General features: G+C 36.1%; 2 protein-coding genes and 1 pseudogene across 2 annotated transcripts in view; 1 reads left to right on the top strand and 2 right to left on the bottom strand.

Annotated features, from left to right (window-relative positions):
- Positions 1-843: 843 nt before the first annotated feature.
- On the bottom strand, positions 844-2392 carry LOC106304389 (E3 ubiquitin-protein ligase RNF170). The gene is made up of 5 exons (XM_013740796.1): positions 2238-2392; positions 1741-1940; positions 1398-1499; positions 1199-1250; positions 844-1112 (listed from the first exon to the last, which is right to left on the bottom strand). Exons 1-5 carry the CDS (start codon positions 2326-2328, stop codon positions 994-996), a joined length of 564 nt encoding a protein of 187 aa, XP_013596250.1. The 5' UTR covers positions 2329-2392; the 3' UTR covers positions 844-993.
- Positions 2393-4637: 2245 nt separating this feature from the next.
- Positions 4638-7322, top strand: LOC106302827 (annotated as a pseudogene).
- A 5354-nt stretch (positions 7323-12676) lies between these two features.
- Positions 12677-18197, bottom strand: part of LOC106301762 (protein NRT1/ PTR FAMILY 5.16-like) — a 12199-nt gene continuing 6678 nt past the window's right edge. Inside the window, exons 2-5 of the mRNA XM_013738232.1 lie at positions 17809-17937; positions 17474-17691; positions 13649-14193; positions 12677-13560 (exon numbers count right to left, since the gene is read on the bottom strand). Coding sequence (XP_013593686.1) covers positions 12702-13560; positions 13649-14193; positions 17474-17691; positions 17809-17929 — 1743 coding nt within the window. The 5' untranslated portion in view covers positions 17930-17937 and the 3' untranslated portion in view covers positions 12677-12701. The remainder of the gene's footprint in view (positions 13561-13648; positions 14194-17473; positions 17692-17808; positions 17938-18197) is intronic.

Genomic DNA, 18197 nt, shown 5'->3' with positions numbered 1-18197 from the left:
CAAATTTCTTCTTCTGACCCGAAGTTTTTTTTTTCTGAAAGTATTTTATTAAAGGGACAAAGGCAAACCGGGACAAAGTCCAACCCGAAACAAAAGCTAAGGCCTAAACAAGGTCAAATTACAAAACTCAATGGGTAGTCAGCCCAATAGAGAAAAACCGTCGAGAAAGGTAAAGGACAGACACCCACCACGTGTACGATCGACACACGATTCAGGATACACGCGTCAAGACGGACCCACACCTCCTCCGGAAAAGTTACGTCGGAGCGCCGGCAACAGCGAGACAGATCAGTGAAAGACTAACAGAGTAGTCTTCCCAGAAGGTCTTGACATAACCAGATCATCACTTCAGGGGAAGCCATCGTCTTCAATCGATCCAAGAGAACTCCGATTTTCAAGCATGAACGAACAACCATCTTTGATGATAGAGATTAGCTTGAAGATGGAACGACCTAAACGCAGGGAGAAGAAAGCTTCGGAGGATCAGATCGAGAATCGATGGAACAGGGGAGAGCAGAGGCGACAATCAAACGGAACCAGGAGAACCCCGGTGATAAGCCGGCGAAGAAGATGAAACGAAATCACCCCTTCCCGGAGACAAAAACCGGCGAAGACAGTGTTGAGAGAACCACCGCTTCCCAGAGTCAAAAGCCCGAACCATCATGAATCAAAACCGGAAGAATCCGGTGATGAAAACCAAAAAACGGCCGGCAAAATCTCTTCTTCTGAAAGATTTGAAGGAGAGAAGAAAAAGAGAGTTCGAGAGATAAACTCTCTCTCTCTAGTTTGCTATATCCTTATAAATTACAGAATGTGAATTAACTTCAATACCTTCTACTCTGCTAAAATAAAAGAAATGCTTTTTTTAATCTAAGTTTTGTAACAGAAAAACCATGAACATAACAAAAAAGGGCCAAACTTTTGACCAAAAAAAAAAAAAAAAAGGCCAAACAAGTTAAGCCATGTCACTTGATGTGAGAACTTGAGAGAGATTCATGAAGCAGAACCACCATGACGGGAATAGAGAACGGATCGATAGAGAGCAGCAACATGGAGAAGAAAAATCAGGGCTATGATTACATCATCCAGCAAGCCAATAATCCCAAAGAGTGCTGCAAGAAATGGATACAAAGTATTGGTAAGTCGACAGAAGAGAAGAATGTATTATTATAGTGAAGGGATGATATTGAGGAATCACCTTCAGGAATGATATCTATTGGGCTGATTATGTAAATCACACTGAGTATCAACTACATCAGATCAAACGCAAGTTTTAGTCACATCATTTATTTTGTTCAGATGTTATCAAGTACTAAGTTGTGAACAGGTTCATAGCAGATATAAATTTCTCTAGGGTGTCCTTAGAAGTGTAGTAAAATGTGTGTGCTTTAACTAACCGCAATATAAACACGAGCTTTGATGACGAGTGGAAGCGTTCTTTGTGGATCCATGATTTCTCTTAATAGCCTTCGGAGTAAGAAGGGAAGGTCTTGAATCCTCTGCACAAACAATAATTGAAGTTTCATGTGACAATGCTCCACTAACCAAAACAGAAAAAAGGCACAATCAAAACTTCTTTGCACCATAAACTCAAAAGCCAAGGCAATAGGTAATATATATTCGTTAAAATTCCAAAGCAAATACACTTACAAGGTACACTAATTATCCCCAAAACTTGGCTCTGTTCAGTTATAATCAGCCTAACATCGTAGTGATTATGGAGAAAGACGAAACGCATACCTGAGACAGACCAGTTGATTGTCCACCAAAGACTCGGTTGTAAGTTTGAACATCGCTAAGAACCTCTGAAACTGTAGGGTCATCTCTACCTCTCGATGTATCCTCAGAAGGAACAAGCAAAGTAATAGGACGACGGCACAAGGGACATTTGCATGGGCGTAATGTAGATCCATGCCTCCAAACAAGCATAATGCAGTTTCCTACAATAAATAAATAGTTTGGAAAATGATCATATCAATTGATAATCCCATAAGGCTTCTTCATTGAGAAACTATACAACTAACAATCACATAATTAGACTGAACCACGTGTCAACAACATATGGATGTTAGCTAAAACCTGAAGATTACTCGAAACTAGAGTTCACAATTCTAAACATGAACAATTCGAAGAACTCGATTTCCACTAAAATTGGCTGAGGATGATTCAGGAGAGATAGCTTAATCGAGATGCTACGGACCTAAGGTTCGATAAAGTACAAGGATTTGAGATCGTACCGCAGAACCAGTGGGAGCAATTGGCTTGGCAAGGAGCACTGAAATTGCCATGGCATATCGAACAAACCTCGTTCTCCGGAGGCTGATTCATCTTCTTCCTCCTCTGCTTCTTAGTCTACTCGTTCTTCTTCGATCGCTATATATATTCATTAGGTTTTTTTCGTAGCAGTTAAGTATTACAATAAAGGATATGTTTTATTATGGAAAAAGAAAAAAGGATATGTTTTATTACACGTGTCGATTGATGAAGCTAGAGTGGATGGAGAGATCCAATCCGAGCCGTTTAAATTGTAAATTTTGCGTCATCAAGTTGGGGTGAAAGACTTTGATTGGTTTATACATTCTGTATAGCCCCTTCTTAAATCATGTCCAAAATACTGAATTTTACTTGCTCTTTAGTCTTTACAATGTGTAATCAATATTGAAGATGAGATCACAAGTACGAGCATACAACTTGAGAAACAAGCAAAACTAAGGACCAAACTGTCAGAAAGATGGCGGATTAGGCTATCAACATCATTAATTCATAAACCAGGGGATTGGTTTGGTCAAGGAGCATTGAGTAAAAGGAACGGTAGAGGCAAACAAATTAATCCGGAGGTATTATCGGTTTTGAGTTTCTTTCTTTTAAGATGTAAGAACTCAAGAATTTAACCAAAAAGAAGTCGGAATGAGTAGATAAGTCAGTGTGTACAAAACGTCACTGAAAAGCAAAGGTTCAACATTGGTCATGTTATCTCCAAAGCCATGTCATGCAAGATCAACAACCAGTTTCATACAAAACAAACTAACAAACTCTTGTATTAGAAACCCATCAATGTTTGGGTTTATCCTCACGCTTCTTCTTTCTCTTGCTCTTCCGCAGCCTGGTAGGTGTCAATCAATAAAATTGAAAAAAAAACAATCACTTAGTTGATTCTACTTTGTAAGAGTTTCATAGATTACAAACAATAATAACACGACTGGATTAGTCACTTAAGTGTACAAACTGCAGTGCACGGTTCACAAAATGACTAAAACTGTTTTCCATCTAATTCAAAACTAAGGCAAGGGGTCAAGTAAGGTACTCATAGACAATACTATTAAGAGAACTTGTTTACTAGATCGTTGACACCATTTGCTTATTTGCTACCCTTTATTAGAGAATCTTAAAACAATCATATTTGCTACGTCTAAACTTCATCACCATTTATTTAACTTCCAATATTGTTTTCCAAAAAATGCGAAGAAAGAAAATGATCCAAAAAACCTATCCATAAGGATTCCCACACACAGTCAAGGGCGTAAAGCAGAAGAGACAAGCAAACCTGAGATACAAAATAAGAAGTCTCTGTGCTCTTGGGTGAAGTTGCAGACGATGAAGAATCAAAGAAACGAGAACAATCTGCATATGCAGAGCCAATACCGATTCCAGCACCAAAAGCAGTCGACGCCCATCTTGTTACAGGACTCCCTGCATGAAAATTAATTATAGAATCAAAGCTGGTATCCGATTCGAATCTAGATGTGCAATATATTGGGCCACATAGATTTTTGGATTTTACATATTTCAAAGTGGATTTCTCAACTGACATCAACAATAAAAGTGGAATTATTGAACATTTATCTTGGATTCTGGTGTAAATGTTTTTTTAGCTCAATATAACTTTTTTTCTTGCTTAAACACAATATAACTTAACATTAAAACAAAAGAAAATGCAAATTAATACAACTGATGTTAAGTGAACCGCTTGTATTCACCACCCTCTTCCTAACCATCCATGTTTCTACAAAAGTAAAATTTGTATTTACCAAAAACCTTTTTTTGAACATTGTTTTACCAAAAACTTGCATTCTAAGTAAATCATCGTAAAAATTGATTTGTCTTTTGAAAAAAAATAACATTAATATATAAAATTTATTTGTGTAGAACAATTAAAAAAAACATCTAAATTTCTAAACGGAGATAGTATGACTTTATATATTCTTACCAAATGATTGATAGGCTTGATTAAGTTTGATCAATGTCCTCCTATAGATCAAGAAGATCAAAGCTAAAAGATTTACACAGCGTTGTATTTCGTTCTTGAGAGAAGTAAATGTGCGGCTCATTATAGGCCCAAGCCCGATACTAACCCACTTCACATTAAAAAATGAAAAGTATTACATTTAAGGTCACTTTGTGTCTTTTATATTACATGGTGAGATACTTTTAACTCCTCACACACATTTACGTTTACCCAATGCAGCTTTCTCTTTTCCCGATCCATAAAAATTCGATTTTACCCTTCTTTTACTATGAACACTCAACCAATTAAATTGAAATCATACAATACTAAAAGGAGGATATACTCCCCATACAGCATGTCCACGTAGGACAATTAAATCGACCAATCACGTTGAAGAGTTTAGCCACGTCAGATGGGCTGTGCGATTTTTTTAAAGTTTGTCGTGGTCGAGTTGGACCATGAAGCCCATGTTATTGATAGAAGAAAATCGAGAACAAGCCTACTCGAGCTCGCCTTCTTCAAATCTTCAAACCCTAATTTCCTCTCTCGATTCGAGACACCCTTTTTGCTCTTCCTCTTCTTCATTCCGTTACGCGATTTGATCGTCGTCGGAGAAGGTGAGACGGCTCCGGTGGGGGCCGCGATTGGTTTGCTGGCGGAGACTGAGGCTTAGATCGAAGAACCTCAGAGCAAAGCCACCTCGAAATCTTCCTCTGCCTCTCCCGTTGTTGTTCTGTCTCCTCCTCCTCCGACTGCTTCGTCTCCTGCGCCGGTGATCGCTCAGCATGCTCCGGTGGCGACGGTGTCTGACAGAACGAGGAAGACTGTAGCGACGCCGTATGCTAAGAAGCTTGCAAAGCAGCATAGAGTGGATATCAGATCCGTTGCGGGAACTGGACCGTTCGGTAGGATCACTGCTTCTGACGTGGAGGCTGCGGCTGGGATCGCTCCCTCTGTGGCGGCACCACCGCCTCCTCGCCCTCCTGCTGCTGCTGCGAAAGCTACCACAACAAGCTCAAGCTCGCCTCCTCTGTTGCCTGGTTCAAGTGTTGTTCCCTTCACGGCAATGCAATCTGACGTATCCAAAAACATGATTGAGAGCCTCTCTGTTCCAATGTTACGTGTTGGTTATCCAGTGAACACTGATGCTCTTGATGCACCCTACGAGAAGGTGAATGTGAATGTACATTGTTGTGAAGTCGTATCAGCATATTATAATCACTGAGCTGTTTTTTTTTACAGGTGAAGCCGAAGGGTGTAACAATGACTGCGTTGTTGGCTAAACTGCAGGGATGGCTCTTGCTCAGCATCCTGTGGTGAACGCAAGCTGCAAAGGTTTGCTCTAAGATTGATTTTTCATCAAATTAACAAGATATCTTTGATCACTGAGATCAGTGCTTTTGCTGACATTCTTACATTGTCTCTTTTATCACCTGAAGACTGTAAAACCAGTTCTATGTTAATATGGTCTCCCTTCTTTTGTTCAAACTTTTTGTGAAAATTAGAAAAAATAAACGTTTGAGTAAATATAATCAATGGGTACACTCATGTTTCTGATTTTTAGCAAGAGTATCGGACCTGTAAACGACAGTGATTTTCTATAAAAGGTGAGTGTTTTCATTCAAAAATAAAAATAAAAGGTGTGTTGCTTTTTGTAATGTTTCCTTTGGATTTATATTTATTGACACAACGTTGTTTTATCAGTTAATCTGATTTGCTTTAATATTGCTCTGTCTATACTGTGATAGTTAAAGATTCTTCCTGTGTGGGAGAGCAGGCCAGGTGAAGAGCTGTTCGAACTACCAAAGCAATATAAAAAGCGTAGTATTCACTACACCAAAGGTACAATGCCTTAAATTGCGTTTCTCGATTTGTCTATTCATGTATTTCATCTCTTATGGAACTCTCTCATTTCATCTCCGTATTTGGTGAATGATGTGGTCCAAACTCATTTACCTGTCAATTAATTTTCACAGGAAACAGAACTTTGGGAGATTGATGTTCCGTTGAAATTTACAGCGTTCATGTATACCAGAGTGCATTGGTTCAATGTTCTCTTTAATGGAAGGTATCAAGCCATCACAGATTTATATGTTTTTTTCTTCCACTTACAATTAATATACATTTGCTGTCAGACAAAGAAATACAAATGCTAACATGTTATGCTCTCTATATTCAACATCACAACACAAAGATGGTCCACAACTGCTACTGGTAACCAACAAGACAACAACCCTTTGGTACCAAATAAGATATATTCTCTCCAGCCTATTCATGTCATGGCAGGGCAAGAAATCAGTGGTAAACTTCATTTGGTTGTCAATAGGTACTCAGAGTTACACTATAAATCTAACTCTTACGTCAATTTTGCTCTTTTACATCTCTCCTTTGAATCAAATCATTCTTGCTTTGTTTCCAATTGGCTTTCTAAACAGGAAAAGTGTGGGACCCGGCGCCGATCAAGGTGGAATCCTTCACACATCATCGTGCAAACTCAACTTGAAGGAACCCTATTATAGAATGTCTCAGCCCTCTTGCACAAGAACCACCAGCACAACCGCAGGTAAGGTTGGTTATTTTTTTGGTTAGACAAGTAGGCTATGATCATTGTTGTGTAATCATTTGGAGCTTTATTATCTCTATGAGTGAAATACTATTGAAAGAATATGTCATGAATGCAGAAGCAGAAGTAGATCTCAGCATTACAACATGTTTTTACATTTCTCGGTGTAGGACATACATATATTAGTGATGACTTGGAAGAAGTAGAGTTGATTACCTATCTTTTTTCCATCCAGTTGATTACCTATCTTAGCTTATATTTCTCCATTATAAATTTATCACTTTTAAATTTGGTATTGGAAATAAAACTTGGGAGGTTAAGTTAGCGTCTACGCTCAATCACATTGGTAATGTGGCTCAGATTTCTCCTCTTATTGGCTTTGTACATAAGCATGTTGTGATTGTTGATACTGAGCCCGAGCTAGAGAAATCAGAATTTTCGGTAATGTCTTTGGAGAAATGTGTTAAACAGCTCGAGGAAGAAAGAGCAACAGAAGAGACTTATCATCATCAACAGCGGAAGTGTAAACTCTGAAAGATACAATGCATCTTGCGAGAGGCAAGAGATGGGCCAATTTAAATATGGGGTTGAATTAGCAGAGACAAGCTATTGAATATATAATATTTAGTTTTCTCATTATTTGTGTATACTGGATTTCATTTATTTCTCTAAATTCAAACATAGTATTTTTTTTTTTGTTCTAAGTAAATTAAACTATTGATTGATTTCTTATTTGCATTTAGTTTGGTAATTATCTTAGATTTGTAAATATTTTACTATAATTAAGTATAAATTAAAATATAATCTTTTGAGAATTAAATAAAAAATTAATGTACTGATCGATTCAAAATTATGAATGATTCTATTTAAATCGCATTTTATTATTTTTATCCAAATACATTTATAGTAAAAATAATATTTTTAGTTCCCCTTTCTAAATATGTCTTCTTTTTTAAAGTCAATTTCAAAAGAAATATTATCTAATATTTAAAATAGTTTTGTGAATTATTTTTTAAAAATCATGTTATATAAATAGTATATTAAGATATTTTAAATATTTTTATTTACGTAGTTAGATAAAAGTTATAAAGAAAACGTATATCAAAATTAAAAAAATTAAAAACAAATATTTTGCAAGAAAATATAAAACATTTTTATTATAGTAATTACAAATATTTTAAGTTACTAAAGATATCATATGTTATTTAAATTACTTTTTGTAAGATTCTGAAAACAAAATCATGATATAAAGATAGTAAATGTTTATAATTATTTATAAAGGAATGTTTAAATTACTTTTTTGTAAGATTTTGAACAAGTCAGAATATTTTATTCTAATTTGTCAAATATTATATAAAAAATAACTGATATCTTATACCACAAAAATAAGATTAGTTTATTGTGAAATTGATATTTTAAGTTATACTTAACATTTAAAATATAAAAATTTAAATTATACTTAATATATAAAATATATAATTTTATAAACAAATAAACCCTCTATTCTAACTAATATCTACTTTACAAACAAAACACTTAGCTTTTCAACATTTTTTTTTATCTCTTTCTTTAGATTTTTTTTCTCTATAATTGCAGAAGCTTAGTCTACGAAGAGGTTGATCCGGAGAAAGAAGAAGCATTGTCGCGAGTCTCAGTTCACCGTTGAAGCTCCTCTCCACCGTAATCAAAGCCCTAAGACAACATGGCTGAGCTCGATTCCGACCACAATTCATGATCTCTTCTCGCCGGGATTGTTATCCTCTACATCACGAAGACCGCTGAGGTCCCCGTCGAGCAGCTCCAGAGTCGCCGTCTCTCCGTGTTCTCTCTGTCGCAATCCATCGCGCGAGTCTCAGTTCGTTGTTTAAGCTCTTCTCCGTCGCAATCAATGCCCAAGCCACCGTGAGAGCACTATCCAAGCCGTCTACCACGTCGCCGTTCTCGGATCCGGAACTTTCATGCTCCGTTGCGACTGTCTCGAACCAGAGAATCTAGGTTACGGGGATCGATCAAACTCTCTGACCCAACGTTTTCACAATTACACAAATAGTCCCTTGACTTGTAATTAATCGCGATTTTGCCCCAAATATTTCCTAATAGGCAGATTTCTTTCCGATTTGTCCCAAACTTTCAAAAAATGCATTTTAACCCTGTTATATGCAAAATTATGAGATATCAATTGCAGATACAGAGACGTAAGAAATTGTACATGTAAGTTGATGAATATACGGTCTGTTTCATTAAAACACTTTAAATTTGTAGTTATTTGCAACATTAAAACATATTTGATCATACTATAATGTAATTGTGCCACAATTATTTAAATTTAAGTAACATGTATATGTGTACACATGTACACTATAAAGATAAGATACACATGTACAAAGATAATATACATATGTACATTCAGCGATTGTGTACTCATTAATTATGCTAAATCCGCTTGCATGGATTCACACGCAGTTCCGATGAGAACTACCGTCTTCAGAATTTGTTCCGATAGTTAGAATTGTCATTCACGTTGGTATTTGTCACTGTTGTCTGTATTGGTCTCTGCATTTAAACGGGTTTTCAATATCAATTATTTTGGGTTTTTGGATACAAAATTTAGAAAGTTCGGATCAATTTAAATATTTTGGATATAAATATTCTGATTATTTGTTTTTTTATGTATTTTGGTTTGCAAATAATATTTTAAAATTATTTGATTATTTTAAAACTAAATATAGTTAATATCTGTAATTATATAAAATAAATTATAACAATTTGGGTATCCGCTTAGTTTTTGTTTCGATTTCAGTTCAGCTTTGATTTTTCGGTTCTATACCCTTCAAATATTGTTTTTCGGTTCGATTTGGTTTTTCGGTTTCAGATAAATGTGTCCATGCCGAATTAAGCCTACAATATACGCATATGTACCAATGTACACGTGGACATTTGTAAACGAATATACACACGACATTTGCGAACTAGTGTACATGTGTACATCGACAAACACATGTACATATAGACAATAGACAATGTTAAACTGTTATCTTTATTGTCCATCTTCTGTTTCATACATCAAATGTTAGATAGTTTGGATAAATTTAAATATTTTGGATATAAATATTCTGATTATTTGTTTTCTTTTGTGTATTTGGTTTGCGAATAATATTTTTAATTATTTGATTATTTTAAAACTAAATATAGTTAATATCTGTAACTATATAAAATAAATTATTAAAATTTGAGTATCCGTTCAGTTTTCATTTCGATTCCAGTTCAACTTTAATTGTTCGGTTCTATAGATATAGAACCCGTTCGAATATTTTTTTTGGTTTGATTTGGTTTTTCTGTTTCAGATAAATGTTTCCATGCCAAATTTAAGCCTACAATATACATACATGTACCAATCGGTGCATGAACTCTTTATTGCCTAATAATTGATGCATCTCTTTATTGCCCATCTTCTGTTTCATGCATCAATTATTAGAGTTCTTTTGTCCATGTTTCTCCTCATGTATAAGAAAATTTTGTAAATACAATGAAGCTGACATTGTGTACACATCACCCAATGTATTCGTGTACACAAACATGATGTACACAAATGCAATATGAATATATCTATACTATTAAAGCAGGATCCTATTGTCATAATTACCTTAGGGGCATGTTTCTTTCACTAACATTGCATGTTTCATTAAGGGCAATTAAGTAATATTAATAACAAATCTATATTGGGTCATTATTTTTGGATCCAGTCCAAATCAAATCTCTATTGGGCCATTTGGGCCTATTAAAAAATCAGATTCAATTCTCACCTTTTTTTTTCCTTTGGACCATTGAGTCCAAGTTCAAATATTTTTTTTCAACGATTCTTAATTATTATTATTTTTTTCTTAGTATAATTTAAGCATTCATAAAAATAATTGAATTTTTTTATTGAAAAGTATAAATCTTTATTAAAAGTATATAATTTTTTAATTAAAATATTAATCCCATAATAAAATTAATTTATCAGAGTTATACCAATTTAATTCATTAAAAAAATAAAGTTTAATTTTTTAAACATAAATAGTCATTTAAAATGAAATACGATAAATAAAGATAAAATTTTAAGGCTTTTATAAAATAAAACACAAATATATGAAAATGTGACATTTACTAAATATTTGTCAATTGAAAAAAAAAACAAAAATAAACCCGCGCTTTGAAAGCGCGGGTCAAAATCTAGTACTGTATTATTTTTAAAAGAAAACTATATACAAGTTGGCTATTTTGTGTACAAGTGGCTATTTTTGTGAACTAGTGTACATTTGGTAAAACATACGTACATGTGGATGCTACTTTTATGCACACATATAAAACATTCAAATTCAAATGTAACAGATTTGTAAACAAAGATGAAACTACCAAGGTTGGTAGAAAAGATGAGGACTGGACAGAACGAGCAATTAGAACTTTCTTCATTAGGAGTAAAAGAAAAAAAACTAAAGCTGCCTCTGAAAGGCAAGTCAAGTTAACCAAAAATACCAAGGTTATAGTCGAATCAATAAGTTCTAATAAGATATGGCGGCTCTCTAGCGATCAAGACCACATTCGATGTTGTAACGGGCAGCAAGATTCTTAACAACACCATCATGTATGAGTTTATCAGTTATCTCATACTTATTGTCTCAGATTACTGTTTAGCCAGCTCCCTTGCATCCGAGACCTGTTTCTGAAACAAAAAGATAGAAATACATCAACACATTCCCAAGAGAGTCAAATCTAATAGCAGTTTACTTGGGTGTCTTAAAAACACTAGCCTTGCCATTCAAAGTCCCGAATTTATTAGGAGCTACCACAAGTTAGCTAAGCGATGTGCAGTTACTGACTAGAATAGTTGTTACTGGAAACAATGTTTGTTTTATCTGTCAAATCCAAAAGAATAGCGTTTTACTTCTAATATGCCTAATTGGAACAATTTGAGATCACCTACGAATCTACTTTGTTACTTTTAAACTGCCAAAGAGACTCATGGGTTCCAAATGGTTTTTAAATCTCCATATATAGGAAGTTTGAACTCAAGCGACTCATACATCATTTTCAAGTTCAAGAAACTAGCCCGCAAACTACATCAGATGCTCAATAGGTTTGCACATCTCGAGATATTAAACAACAACGGAAAAGAATTATTGAGAAGAGAAATTACCTTCCAAGAACAGTAGCAAGAGGGTTTAGGTAAGTATCAATCATCTTCTCCCTTCACCGTACAATACTCGCCGCATGATCTACTCTCAGCTCTTTCCTACTCTTCTTCTTGTCATCAACGCTAAGAGATGATGACTCTGATGTATCGTGATTTGATGAACAATGGGGAACTGGTTTGCTGAGTTTATCTGACATGGTTCCTTCACACTACAATCTACTCACGCCATGCTCTCCCCGATTTCAAGTAATTGCATTCTTTAGTGCCCTGTGTGTAGTGGCACTAGCACAAAGATGGACGCAAACCTGTGTGGTTCTTCTAAGACCAGGTCCCGAGTGAGCTGAGGAGCGTGGGGTTGGCTCAGGCTCATCTGGATTACTTTTCTTGTTCCAGCTTCATTGGCTTCGCCTCCTACTTGTATTTTTCAAAGTCCTACATCTCTATGAGGCTCAACACCCTTTAAACCCAAATCTCGAGTAAAATAATATCGCAGGTACTATTGTTAATATTTAAATACACTTTCATCACACCAATATTACTTTCCCATCTTGATTCATGATCGGATTAGTCATATCGGTCGCCTTTTTGGGATCCTTATGGTTATATTGTATAGTACTCATATAGCTTGCAATGCACGTAAGCCTATTGAAAAGTTTCTCATGTTGGTTGCCTTTTCATGATCGTATAACTGATCCAGCGTATGATCCGAGCTCACTTTCAAAAAATTTACAGTAATCAGTTTAAATTACAAATGAACAATGAATTTTCGATAAACTTGACTTTTCTTGTTCGTAGACTTGGTCTACCCGGCGGTACACATACAACCTGGAGAAGAACAAAAACGCCAAGAATCCAACGGCGGTGAAAGCGGCGAGCAACCAGTAGAAGTAATCGACATGAGCTCGGTTTAAGTTAGTGTTGAACCAGCTATCACCGCCATCTTTTCCCGTAACCCAATTAATCGCAGTGATGAGGAAACCACTCAAGAAGCTCGAAAGACCCATCGCACTCAAAGAGAGCGCAAGACCAATGCTCCTTAGCTCCGTTGGAACTTGGTCGTAGAAGAACTCTTGTGTACCCACTAGCGAGAACACATCAATCATCCCGAGCAATATATACTGAGGAACGAACCACCATATAGACATTGGCACGGTTGCATCCGGTCTATCCACAAGCCCGTACTCCTTAGCTATCTCTAGCCGTTTGGTCTCTACCAACGCGGCCACCACCATGTTGAAGCTAGAGAGCACCATTCCAGCTCCGATTCTCTGGAGCATTGTGATCCCGGAAGGCTTTTTGGTAATGTATCTAGCTAACGGGAGGAATACACGTTCATAAGTTGGAACTGAGATGAGAATCGACACACCGATAAATGACTGGAAAGAAGCTGGAGGGATTTCGAAACCCGGCAAGATTTTTCTGTCTACCGTAACGCCTTGCTTGGTGAAGAAGGTAGAGTATTGAGCATAGGGAATCGTGCTGATGACCGATGTGATCCATATCGGTATAAGCCTTACCAAAGCCATTGCATCTTCCACGTCCTTTCTAGTACATGGCTCTCCACCTCCTTCTCCTGGTAGTAACGCTTTCCCTAAGCACCTTTACGTCAAAATGAAAAGCATTCACACTCAAAATTATAGGTCAAACTCTAAAAACAAAGATTCAATTAGAAACTTATGCAACTTACTCAAGCCAGCCTCTACATTTCTGAGACGAACCATCCTCCAATAGACTTTCCCCCAAACCCGGATCAGCTAAATTCAGTTTTCGGTTTTTGTAAGCCGTGACGAACACTCTACCGATTCTTGCCAAAGCGTTCTTCTCCTTGTAATCTTCTTTTGGGTATCTGTACGTTTTTCTTCCGAGCAAGAAGAGAGCTAGAGCCATAACCATGAACAGACATGGGGTTCCAATTAAGCCAAGCGCCCAGCTTATATTGTCTTGGACGTAAACCACCACAAGAAAAGATAAAGTGATTCCGGCAGATAAAGTCATGAACCACCAGTTGAAAAACGATCCTCTAGATATTCTCTCCTTTGAATCTCTAGAGTCGAATTGATCAGCACCAAACGCTTGAACACACGGTTTGTGGCCGCCTTGTCCGATCGCCACCATATAGAGAGAGCAGAAGAAAAGTATATTCACCCAGAAAAACGTTTTAACTGAATCGTGTCGTTGCTCTGATATTCTTATTGTAATTAAGAAAGCCGACAAGGTCAATAGTCCTAGTCCCTGTAATAACGATCCCCAAATATATAAGGTGTTATTGGTTTTATACTTACATTTGTATTTTGTAATTTAAACGCATTTACAAATATGTTCAAGTTTAACGTGAAATTAGACTAATATTTATAAATATTCAAAAACTAATAACAGATATTTTGAAACAAAAAATCTAATTATTCAGAATAAGGTAAACATGATTTTTTCAGAACTTTTTAACTGAATGTAAATTTATTCAATACCAAAAATCGTATTTACACTACAAGAAAACACAAATTTAGCGAGGAAACTTAACGATGAAAACTAATCCTCATAAATTTACGTCGACTTTACGAGGAACTTACGAGGAAATATAAAATCAACGTTTTTTCCTCATAAAATAACGACGAAATCATTTCGTCGGAAAGTCGATGTAATGTCACGTGGCTTTTACGAGGAAATACGCTTTCCTCGTAAAGTCGACGTAAACGTAGCGTGTACTTTACGAGGAAATATTTTACGTCTACTTAGCGAGGAAATTTTGAATCCACCGACTTTGTAGTTGTAACACGTTTTTTTTCGGCAACCTAACTAAATTTCGTCATAAATTCCTAACTCTTCAAATGTGAATGGTTCAACCCTTCGTCAACAGAGGTGTTCGGTTTAACAAATTTTGTGTAGTTGATGTCAATGGTGGACGAAGGTACAACAAATTCTTTTTTTTTTGCCATACATGAGCAAAATAAATTAATTTCTACGTTTTCTTTATTTTTGCAGGTACAACGAATTCGAGTCTTTCATCTTAGCTTCACAAGCAGACCAAGTTAGCTTCCTTCCATACCCTCGGATGAGAGAATCGGGAATAAATTGGTTAGCCGTGATCAAAGCTACACTTCGAGGATGAATCATCAGTGGAGAAGAACCACCATTGCAAGAAGAACAGATAAATGAAGTCGAGGAACCTGAACAAGAAATTGATGACATCCTTCTCATTGATCCGCATAATCACGAGTACGAAGATCTTACCGATGATGCCACAGACGAAGCTGTTGAAGACGAGTTTAATGAAAATGATGATGTTTCTAGTGAGATGTATCCGATTGATGTATTTGTATTTGTTTTTAATAAGATTGATTTTCAGACTTAATGCATGTGATTTGATAGATTTAATCATGAAAAACTTGTCTCCGCCCACATGTGTTCCAGTATCTTTCTTCTCCTTCTTTTTTTTTTAAATCTTTCTAATTTGAGAAGCAAACTGGTGAGTAATTATCTCTGACTTGAGAAGCAAATTAGTGAATTTATCTTTGATTTGAAAAGCAAACTGGTAAGTATTTATAGGAAATTCCGAAAGGTTTTACGACCAATTAGCTTCGCCTCATTCCTTGTAAATAAAAAAGCGGGTCTCGCTAATTCTTCGTAAATGAACGAGGACGTTACAAGGAAACCAAACACGGGCCTCGCGAGTTCCTCGTTAAAGGGAAGATGGATTTGGGGTTTGGAATATATGAAGTAGAAGATAAGGAAGATGGGGTTTGGGATTTCGGATTTTTGGGATTTAAACATAATTCTCGTAATTTTCTCGTAAAATAAAGAATGCGGGACTCGTTAATTCCACGTAAGCAGAAACCGTAGTAAAGACCTCGTAACCGGAAAACGCGGGCCTTGCTATTTCCTCGTAAAATAAAAACACGGGCCTTGCTATTTTCTCGTAATTTAACGTGGGCTTTACGAGGAAACAAAACACGGGCCTTTGTAATTCCTCGTAAATTTATGAGGAAATTACGAGGATATCTAATCTCTTATATATACTCGCGAGCGCTCACACTTTCATTTCGTCTCAACTTCCTCTCCACTTCCTCTCTATTTTGTAGCAATGGTAACTCTCTCTAATTCTTCTCTAATTTGATTAGTTTAGGATAGATTAGGTGGTTAGTGTAGGGAATTTAGATAGGTTTACGGATTTTATGTTAATTAGTGTTGATTAGGTGGTTAATGTAGGGAATTTAGCTAGATTTATAGAATTTGTTAATTATAGAATTTGTTAATACTGTTGATGTTAACTTCAAAGATTAATTTTTTTTTGGAGGGCCTTCGAAAAAACATGCTTACTCCCCATTACAGAGAGTTGTTCAGCTGACCCAGCAGTCCACCGACGGATTATCCGTCACCTTATCCACACTTGAAGCGGATAGGATTTACGAGGAGGAAAATTTTTAAAAATTTTAATTTTTTTTATTATTCATTTAATTTAACTTTAAATTTTTACTAACAATATTTATTTTTTGTTTTTAAGGTTGTCCCTAAGAAAAAGGGACGTACGTTGGGGATTGGTTCCGTCAACGATGTTCTGATAGCTACATCGTCTTATGGTCAGAGACGGGATGAGGAAGTCACTGAGCTGCGTAACGATTTGGCCTCGACAAAAACTGCGTTCACAGCTCGTATGGGTGAAGTTGAGGGCTTCTTGAACGTTATAGCGGCCACAAATCCGGAATGGGAGTCCATGTTGAGGAACATGCGACAACAACACTCCATTCCAGGCGAGTCATCCGACACACATAACAAGGCGGATGTTGTGAGGAGCAGTGAGGAATTCTACCAGGCGATGAACGACCCTTAGTTTATTTTTTTCGGTTGTTGTATTATAAATTCAAAACTTATTTATATATAAAATATTTTCGTATTGATTTTTATTTTAAATTATAATTTTATTAATAAATTAAATAATTTTATTTAATTATTTTTTAATTATATTTTTAAATTCTGAAAAATAAAAAAACAAAGTAAATTCGTAGCTAAATTACGACTTATTTACGTGGAAAGTTTACGAGGAAATGACGAGAAAAGTTAAACGAGTATTTTACGAGGAAATACTTTCGAGGTATTTACGTGTATTTTACGAAGAAATACTTTCAAGACATTTACGTGTAATTTACGAAGATCACCTTTCGAGGTATTTACGAGGAAATATAGCGACTTCCTTACGTGTAATGATTACGTGGTCTTTACGAAGAAATGATGTACTTCGTCTTTACACGAAATATTTTCCTCGATAAGTTATTGCGAGAGGTATTTCTTACTGGAGCACTTGTTGCGAGAGGAACGAGAGTATTTCTAAAAGGAGAGCGACGAATTTACAACTCAAACACGTTTCGTCAGTTCGTCGCTCTCCTTTTAGATCGTTAAATTTTGAAAGAATCAGCTTCTATTTGTTTAGATTTTTAAATGGATATAAATTATAAGTTGGATTTTAGCAAAAAAAAAAAATAAATTATAAGTTGGAGTTGGAGTTGAAGAAGGAACATACGAGTATGTAGATAAGAGAAGCTATCACTATGGTGCGGTAACGACCAAGATAAGCGTCTGCCACGAAAGCTCCTACAACAGGAAGCATCGAGGCTGTTCCTGACCAAGTGTTCACGTTTACGGCGGCGGTCGCCGTCGATTGCCCGAGAGGTCCGGTGAGGTAAGTAATTAAGTTGGAGGCAATCCCAAAGTAAGCAAATCTTTCTCCTACCTCTACACCTGAAATATTTCAAGAAAAAAAGGAAACTCGTAAAAGAAATTTCAAGAATAGAAAAGATTCGATGTTTTTGTTATGTGTTGCTCAAAAAAAAAAATGTTTTTGTTATATCTTCTCACCAATAATATACCAGGCGGATCTCCATCCACCGGTGGAAAGTTTTCCGGCGGGAACTCCTCGGTGGTCTACTGAATCACTAACGTAATCTTCTAGAAATGCGACTTCTTCCTCTATGACCATTTCTTGTCACTACAAGAAAACATAATCTTAACAAGGGCGGTTTTCCTCGCTAATTCGTCGTAAAAGAGGCTTTACGACGAATTAGCGAGGAAACGCGTTTGCTCGTTACACGTCTGTCGTAACACATATTTCCTCGCTAATTCGTCGTAACTTAGCGAGGAATATATTTCGTCGTAAAGACGAAGTAGGACGATTCGTCGTAAAGACGAAGTAAGACGATTCGTCGTAAAGACCACGTCAATATTCCACGTAAGGACGTCGCTATAAT

The sequence above is a fragment of the Brassica oleracea genome, chromosome C7 (genome assembly GCF_000695525.1).
Source record: "Brassica oleracea var. oleracea cultivar TO1000 chromosome C7, BOL, whole genome shotgun sequence".
In the NCBI taxonomy this organism is placed as follows: domain Eukaryota; kingdom Viridiplantae; phylum Streptophyta; class Magnoliopsida; order Brassicales; family Brassicaceae; genus Brassica; species Brassica oleracea.
Note: the sequence above shows the minus strand (reverse complement) of the source record. Positions and strands in the feature narration are given on the sequence as shown.

What these genes read in the sequence shown, in the direction of transcription:
- LOC106304389 (XM_013740796.1), bottom strand. Translation starts at nt 2,328, where the DNA reads ATGAATCAGCCTCCGGAGAACGAGGTTTGTTCGATATGCCATGGCAAT. An exon ending in TTGCTCCCACTGGTTCTGCG is followed by an intron (nt 1,941 to 2,237) that starts GTACGATCTCAA and finishes TATTTATTGTAG; the next exon opens with GAAACTGCATTATGCTTGTT. An exon ending in AAGCTCGTGTTTATATTGCG is followed by an intron (nt 1,251 to 1,397) that starts GTTAGTTAAAGC and finishes GATCTGATGTAG; the next exon opens with TTGATACTCAGTGTGATTTA.